General features: G+C 35.3%; 1 protein-coding gene across 1 annotated transcript; it reads left to right on the plus strand.

Annotated features, from left to right (window-relative positions):
- Window positions 1-5,233: 5,233 nt before the first annotated feature.
- Window positions 5,234-7,040, plus strand: LOC139703557 (endogenous retrovirus group K member 7 Gag polyprotein-like). Its single transcript, XM_071607060.1, has 3 exons — window positions 5,234-5,306; window positions 5,425-6,363; window positions 6,568-7,040. The coding sequence occupies exons 1-3, from the start codon at window positions 5,234-5,236 to the stop codon at window positions 7,038-7,040; spliced, it is 1,485 nt and encodes a 494-aa protein (XP_071463161.1).
- The last annotated feature ends 1,164 nt before the right edge of the window (window positions 7,041-8,204 follow it).

Genomic DNA, 8,204 nt, shown 5'->3' on the forward strand with positions numbered 1-8,204 from the left:
CCAAATTTTAAAAATTAGAAATAAACTAATCAATAAAATGTGGCATTGGCACAAAGATGGACAAATAGAAGTATACAAAAGTACAAATAAACTAGAAATAGACATACACATGTATGGAAAACTGATTCTCAACAAATACAGTAAGGCAATTCAGTGGAGAAATAATTGTCTTTACAAAAAGAATTACACTGGAAAAATTGTATACCCTGATTGGGGTTGGAAACATCTATGCTCAATATCCTAAGCCATATACAAATTAATTTAAAATATATTATAGACATTCACATAAAGCTTAAAACTATAAAGATTCTAAAAGAAAAGAAGGAATAATCCTTTGTTATCTGTTGTGATAAATATTTTTATATATGAAACAAGAACATAATCTGCATTTTTTGAAATACTAAATTAAGCTGCATCAGTATTTAAAAGAAAACACTTGTTATTCAAAAGATATTATTGAGAAAATAAAATAACAAGACTCAAACCAGGAGAGAGTGTGTGTAAATCATATATCTGATTAAGTAATTATACCCAGTGTATATAAAAATAATTCTAGATATTAAATGACAAGAAGAAAAATCACCCAATTTTTTAAATGGGCAAATCATTTGAACAAATACTTTATCAATGAACCTATACAGATGGAAAATAAACACATGAAAAGATTTTTGACATCATTAATTAATAACAAATAACTGTTTTATGATGACTTTCCCAAAACCCAGTGAATTAAAAACAAGTTTATTATGTCACAGTTTCTATGGGTCTGCAATCTGGCATGGCTTCTTTGTATCCTGTGTTTCACAGTAGTTCAGAAGTCTGCACTTGAGCTGTGGTCAAGGTTCCGTAGTCTACTCTGAAGGATCAACTGGAAAAGTACTTGCATCCAGTTCACACATATGGTTGTTAACATAGTTGAATTCCTTGAGAAATATATTATGGCCTAAATATTATTAACTTTTGGCAGAAAGATCTTTCAATAGATTACCAGGTAGCCTGTTAAGAGTCCGTAAACAAGTCAGGATGGCACCTGGCAAATGTTAGAGTCTGTAAACAAGTCTGGATGGCGCCTGGCATTTTGCCAGAGGGATTGGTTTGTGAAGTAACAGCAGTGAGCCATTAAGTGTGGAGATTCCTTATTGGTTGACTGCTGTATCTAGTTTATGTTAATTAAGATAAGCTGTGTGGAATGTATAAATACCTCTGTTGTCCTACAATAAAAGGCTCCTACTCCTGCTCCTACTCCTACTCTACACAAGTTTTCCTCACCCCCCTCCCACTGCCAGCTATTTTGCCCAGCCAGCCGGGCTGCAGTATAGCCAGGAAGTGGGGGGTGTCGAGCAACTTAATTAACATAAACTAGATACAGCAGTCAACCAATAAGGAATCTCCACACTTAATGGCTCGCTGGCATTACTTCACAAACCACTCCCTCTGGCAAAATGCCAGGCGCCATCCAGACTTGTTTACAGACTCTAACATTTGCCAGGCGCCATCCTGACTTGTTTACAGACTCTAACAATAGCCCTTTCCATCAAAGCATTAGTGAAGACTCAAAGATAACATACCAACACAAGAGAAGTCACAATCATTATTTCACTCAGCTTTTTCACTGCTATGACTAAAAAACTGCACCAAAAAGTTTATTTGAGGGCTCACAGTTTCAGAGTTCTCAGTCTATAGACAGTAGGCTTCATTCCTCAGGGCTCAAGGTGAGGCAGGACATCATGGAGGAAGAGTGTGGCAGAGGGAAGCTGCTCACATGATGATCAGAAAGGAGAGAGAGAGAGAGAGAGAGAGAGAGAGAGAGAGAGAGAGAGAGAGAGAGAGACTGAGACTCCACTCTCCAGATAATATATATATATATATATATATATATATATATATATATATATATATATATATATATATATATATATATATCCCAAAGCCATGCCCCCAATGAACCTCTTCCTCCAGCCACATCCCATCTGCCTCCAGCTGTCACTCAGTTAATCCCATCAGGTATTAATTCAATGGTTAGGTTAAGGCTCTCATGACCCAATCATTTCACCTCTAAACCTTCTTGCACTGTCTCACACATGAGTTTTTGGTAGACACCTCACATCCAAACCTTAACAACCATCTATCACAGAAGTCAACAAACACAAATATTAATTCTTTGATAAAGTAAGAAAATTGTTAAACCCCAACAATGCTGAACTTATACAAAGGATATAATAATTTTCAAATATCAGAAGTAAAAAGAAAAATTCACTGATGATTGTACCATTACTACAAAATAGTAAATTAGTATTATAATCAATTTCATGTCAACAATTTGAAAACTAATGTTAAGTGGGAAAAAAAATTAAACATATAAATAATCAAAAGAATACAAGAAATAGAAACTCAGAATACATATTTATTCATTTAAAAATTGCCTGATGTTGAATTATAGGAAATACTTAAAGATGAAATAGTACCAATCTTTCAGCTACTTGAGAGGGTGAGGTTAGAGGGACCCTGTTTTGAAATAAAGTTTAAAAAGGGATGGGGCTGAAGCTGAATAATGGAATGCTTGCATAGCAAGGATAGGTCTTGGATTCAATCTCCCATGCCAAACACACACCAATTAAAAAGGGGTGGGGGCTGGGGTTGTGGCTCAGTGGTAAAGCATTCCCCTCGCATGTGTGAGGCCCTGAGTTCAATCCTCAGCACTACATAATAAATAAGATAGAGGGATTGTGTCCAACTACAATTAAAAATTAAATATTAAAAAAGAGGAAGATGAAAATGTAGAAGAGGAAGAATTATTTCCCTTCTCATTTTGTGAGACAAATATTACCCTAAAAATAAAAAAATGAAGATGTCATAGGAAATATATAAGGTAATATTCTTAAATAATATAGAAAAAAAAACATCATTAATCACGTCACACCAACTCTAATGTACTAAGTATAATTATATCACTAAGTGTGATTTATTCCAGGGAATATATATATGTTACTATAGGAAAATTGATCAATGTTGATTCATATAACATTTATTTAAATGAATAGATTCTTTTCATTTTTTTTTTCTATTTGGTACCAGGGATTGACCCCAGGGACACTTAACCATTAAGCCACATCTCCAGCCCTTTTAATATTTTATTTAGAAAGAGGGTCTCACTGAGTTGCTTAGGGCCTTGATAAATTGCTGAAGCTGGATTTGAACTCGTGATCCTCCTGCCTGAGCCTCCCCAGACACTGGGATTACAGACTTGTACCACAGTCCCTGGCTAAATGACTAAATTCTTAATTTGGAATCAATGGTAGATAAATAGTATGAAGGATAATTACTGATTCTATCTACATGTACATATAAAAATAATTTTTATAAAATTGTTGTATATCATTTAAAACTCCCAAATTTCTCCTATGTCACTCATTTTTAATAGTTTATGCAATAATGAATGAATAGTATCTCTTTATAGAAGAGTATAAGTAACCCCATAGTTGTGAACTATTTTTTGAGGGGTGAGTACTGGGGATTGAACTCAGGGGCATGCAACCACTGAGCCACATCTCCAGCCCTATTTTATATTTTATTAGAGACAGGGTTTCACTGAATTGCTTTAGCACCTCACTGCTTCTGAGGCTGCTTTGAACTTGCAATCCTCCAACCTCAGCCTCCCTAGCTGCTGGGACTACAGGTGTGTGCTGCGGAACCCGATTTTTGAACTATTTTTGTCACCTCAAATTCATGTTAGTATAATACAATTTTGTGATGAACCTCCTATACCTATTTTCTAAAATCCACTTTGTATCCTGGATTTAAAATTAGAATTAGTTCTGAAGTGCAATAACATATATTGTGTCTTCCCATAAGTACTATAATAAAAATCTGGCCTAGATAATAGTATGGGTCCAAATGTGATATACTCCCATTGATCAAAATCTCTAAAAATTTGAAGAAAAATTTTAAAAAGGCACATTCATACTCTAAATACAAATTAAAATGTCTATAAATGGAAATCAAACATAAATACAAAGTAACAGATAGGCTGAGAGCTCTGTGAAATATGGGAAAGCACCTAGGTAAAGGCAGCCAAGTATATAAGCCCTGAAAGATAGCAGAGGTTAATAGTGAAGCGAACATGTGCTGCTACTAATGCTCTAAACAAAAATTATAGCTAGAATCAGCTACACATAAAAGGAAACCAAGAAAAATCTGTAAACTCATACTGTGGCTAGGATTTATATGGGGATCCTAGAATTAGAGAGCATAGCTTTGCAGCTAGGATCTTGGCCACTAGCTTAGAGACTAAATGTTTCTTAAGAAATTTATGTAAACCAGTGCTTTTCTTTTATGCTTCTGTTCTTAGGGATCAAGTGAAAGCAATATCAAATTCATTTATCTAGGAGATTTGAGCACATGAAAAGTAAAATATAAAAGAAAAAAATTTCTGCTCTAAATAAATTGGCAAACCAATTTGCAATCATATGGGAAAAATTAACATTAAAAACTTTAGCAATGTGAAAAAGTTAGCAGATACACTCACTTTCCTAGAAATGGAAATTACAAATAAATCAAATATTTTTAACTTAAATCTAACTAGAATGTTCAAGGAGATAAATGAAGGATTATAAAGAGTAAAAAGGTGACAGAGGAAAAAAAGAGGCACTAACTGAAAAAGGAAGAGTTGAATATGAAAAATTAGGTATTCTGGAAATTGAATATATGTTCATTCAATTATTTTAATTCAATATACTAATTATAGGTAAGACAGTAGAAAAGAGTACAAGTGAAAGTATAAAAGTTTTTCATAATACATGTTTTTAATTTTAGAACTGTTTTAGATTCACAGAAAATCACAATTATTATTAAGTTTTCTTACAGAGTACACAGTTCCCACATCTGGTTCCATGATTATTAACAGCTAACATTAATTCACTACATTTATTATTATTAATGAGCAATATCACTACACTGTTATTAACTAAAGGCCATTCCTCATTCAGGCATACTTAATTTTACAACTAACATTCTTTTGCTATTCCAGGATCTCACTCAGAGTTATATCATATTAAATCTAGTTCTCACATCTCTTTAGATCATCTTGGCTGTGAATGTTTGAGATTGCTTTTTTTTCAATATAGAAAAACAATTTTGAGAGGTACAGGTTAGATGTTTTGTAGAATTTCTTTCAATTGGTATTTGTCTGATAATTTTCATAGGTTTAGAATAGGATAATTGTTCTTTGGGGAAGATGACTGACTGCGAACGCACTAGACGTTCACAATTGGCGCCCGAACAGGGACCCTGCTGGATTGACAGGAAGGGTAAGTTCTTTTTCTTTATATTACAGGGTGATGGGACAATCTTCATCTTCTCCTTTTTTAAATATTCTTAGGCATTCACTTGCTGTCTATGGTATTAATATTTCCCATTCTGATATAGAGATGTGTCTTAAGGTGGTCAGGGAATGGAATCCCTGGTTCCCGGAGGAAGGATCTATGGATGTGGATAATTGGAAACGGGTCCGTCACAATGTTGAAAAGGCCATGAGGCAAGGCAAAAAAATTCCGGTTCGGTTTTGGTCTATCTTGTCTATTGTATATACAATGTTTAAAGCTATGGAGGAAGAAAGGTTGATTGGCAATTTACAAAAGGAGCTAGCTCCCTCTATTCTAGATCTCCCTCTTGATATTAGTGAAAAAGAAGAGGTAGTAAAAGATACGCAACAATTGACTCATAATTCTTCACAAAATTCTGCTGATTTAACTGGTAATGATATGGAAAAGAAAACGAAAGTAAAAACGACGATTGATGATCGCTCCGTTTCGGAGCAATTGAAACTTGTTATGGAGGAAGTTCTGGGACGTCTTAATAAATTAGAAGCTAAAATGGACCCTAGGCCTTTATCGGGAACCAGGCCTTTATCGGGAACTAGGCCCTCTGCCCCTCCGGCCACCAACCCTTTTTTGGCAGCTTCTTTAAAGGCTGTCCAGGAAATGGACTCAGAACCTTCTGTCGATGAGGACAAAACTCCCTTCTTTGCTTTTCCTATAATCAGGCCTGATCCAGCTAATGGAATGGCACAGCCACCTCGGTATGAGGGGATTGATATTGATCATATTGGCAGATTAAAAAAGGCAGTGACAATGTACAGACCTCAATCCCATTATGTAAAAGAATTGCTTAATGCTTTTGCTACTCATTACAATAATTTTGCTCCTGAGGATTGGAAGATTGTGGGCCGTGCTCTTCTACAGGAACCTGAATATCTTCAATGGCACATGTGGTTTTTAGAAGGATGTGCCACTAAGGCTAGAGAAAATGTTAACAGTCAAAACCCTGTTATTCGTGCCATAGGATACCCTATGTTATCTGGCACTGGTATGCATGATGACATTCAACATCAAATTAATATTCCTCCTGAGATTCATGAGCAATTGAAGTAAATAGCTTTAGAAGCTTGGGACAAAATTAGACCTACTGGAGAACATTATGGCTCATGGACAAAAGTTTCACAAAAACCCAATGAACCTTATGTAGAATTTTTGTCTAGATTAAAATTGACAATTGAATGAACCGTGGTAGGAGAGGCTGCCAGGCAACAATTACTATGTTTGCTGGCTTATGAAAATGCTAATGAAGATTGTAAACGAGCCATTTTACCGATTAAAGATACAGGAGATGTTCATACATACTTAAAGGTGTGCAAAGATATAACATCAGAATCGAGAAAGATGCAATTATTTGCTGAAACCATGGCCTCTACATGGCATGCTTTGCAGAATACTAATCGAAATTTGGCTAACATGAAGTGTTTTGGGTGCTGCCAGACTGGACATCTGAGGAAAAATTGTAAGCAAAAGAATGAAAAGGAAACTAGGGGACCCGGAATATGTCCTAAATGCAAAAAAGGTAAACATTGGGCTCGAGAATGTAGAACGAAAAATGCAGCCACTCTTGCAGTTCAGGGAAACGGTCCATCCAGCCAGACCCCAGGCCCTAGACAAATAAAGGGGGCAACACACAATCTTTTCCCTACAACCCGCAACCCAACATAGTGCCGCCATGGACATCCCAGCCTTAAGTGATTTTGATCTCCAGGGTGGTGCTATGCCTAAAAGAATACCTACAGGAATATTTGGGCCACTACCTCCAGGGATTTTCGCTTTGCTCACAGGACGCTCCAGCCTTAATGCTAAAGGTATTACTGTCCATTTAGGCATTATCTATGCAGACTATGAAGGAGAAATTCAGATTTTAATGTCTTCTCTTGCAAAATGTCAGGCCTGAGGGAGCTAAACTCTGCACACTCAAACCCCAACAGATGACCATAGAGGTAAAGTGCATATATGTACAAGAATACATACTATTTACATGATTCTTCAAAGTTGATATTAACTTTAATCTACTGTTTTTAATTTTTTTCAACTATAAAGTTATGCTTCTTTGTTTTTCCTTCCTTCAATTCTGTACTCTTTTGAAAGAGGTCATTATATGCAGCTCAAACTTAAGGAGTTGGCATGTTTTACCAAATTGATAGGTGTGTATGTATATAAATTACTTGGGGATTCTTCTATAGGAGGATTTGCCCCTTTATTTACTTCTTCAATAACAGGATGGATGCATGGATATTTAGCCTATACTTTGGGTTTTACTCCAATGGTACTTTATTTTTCAAACTGTTCCACATCTGACCATTAGGAGCTCTTTCAATTGACACTTATATCCTTCTGGCATACCCCTGTCAATATAAAGAAATTTTTGTTGTTGTTGTGTTTTGGATTTTGCTTTTGTTTGCATCCTGGTATTATAAGATAGTCATCTATTATATTGTATATTCTTGGTCCATTCCTAGAGTCATTCATTTTTCCAAGGAACTCTAATGCCTTTTGTTAAAGACTAGTATTAGAAATCAAGATATGGGCAGGGTAGGTTTATTCTTCAGTAAAGGAATGCCATTTATTCTACATGCTCTTAGCTAATATAAAAAGGAAATATATGCACATATATACATATATTTGTCTATATACAACCATCTGTTTATATAATAAGCAAAATATGCATTCACACTGATGTCACCCACTCTAATCCTATAGGGACCATTCTAGTCTTCACTTTTGCCTATCTGAAAATACTCATTGTATCACTGAGAAATGTAGCTCCTTCCATCCTTTATGCATTTATTTAAATGGTCTGTTCCAACATGTGTTTCAGAATTGTTA

Source organism: Marmota flaviventris, chromosome Y, assembly GCF_047511675.1.
Source record: "Marmota flaviventris isolate mMarFla1 chromosome Y, mMarFla1.hap1, whole genome shotgun sequence".
NCBI lineage: Eukaryota > Metazoa > Chordata > Mammalia > Rodentia > Sciuridae > Marmota > Marmota flaviventris.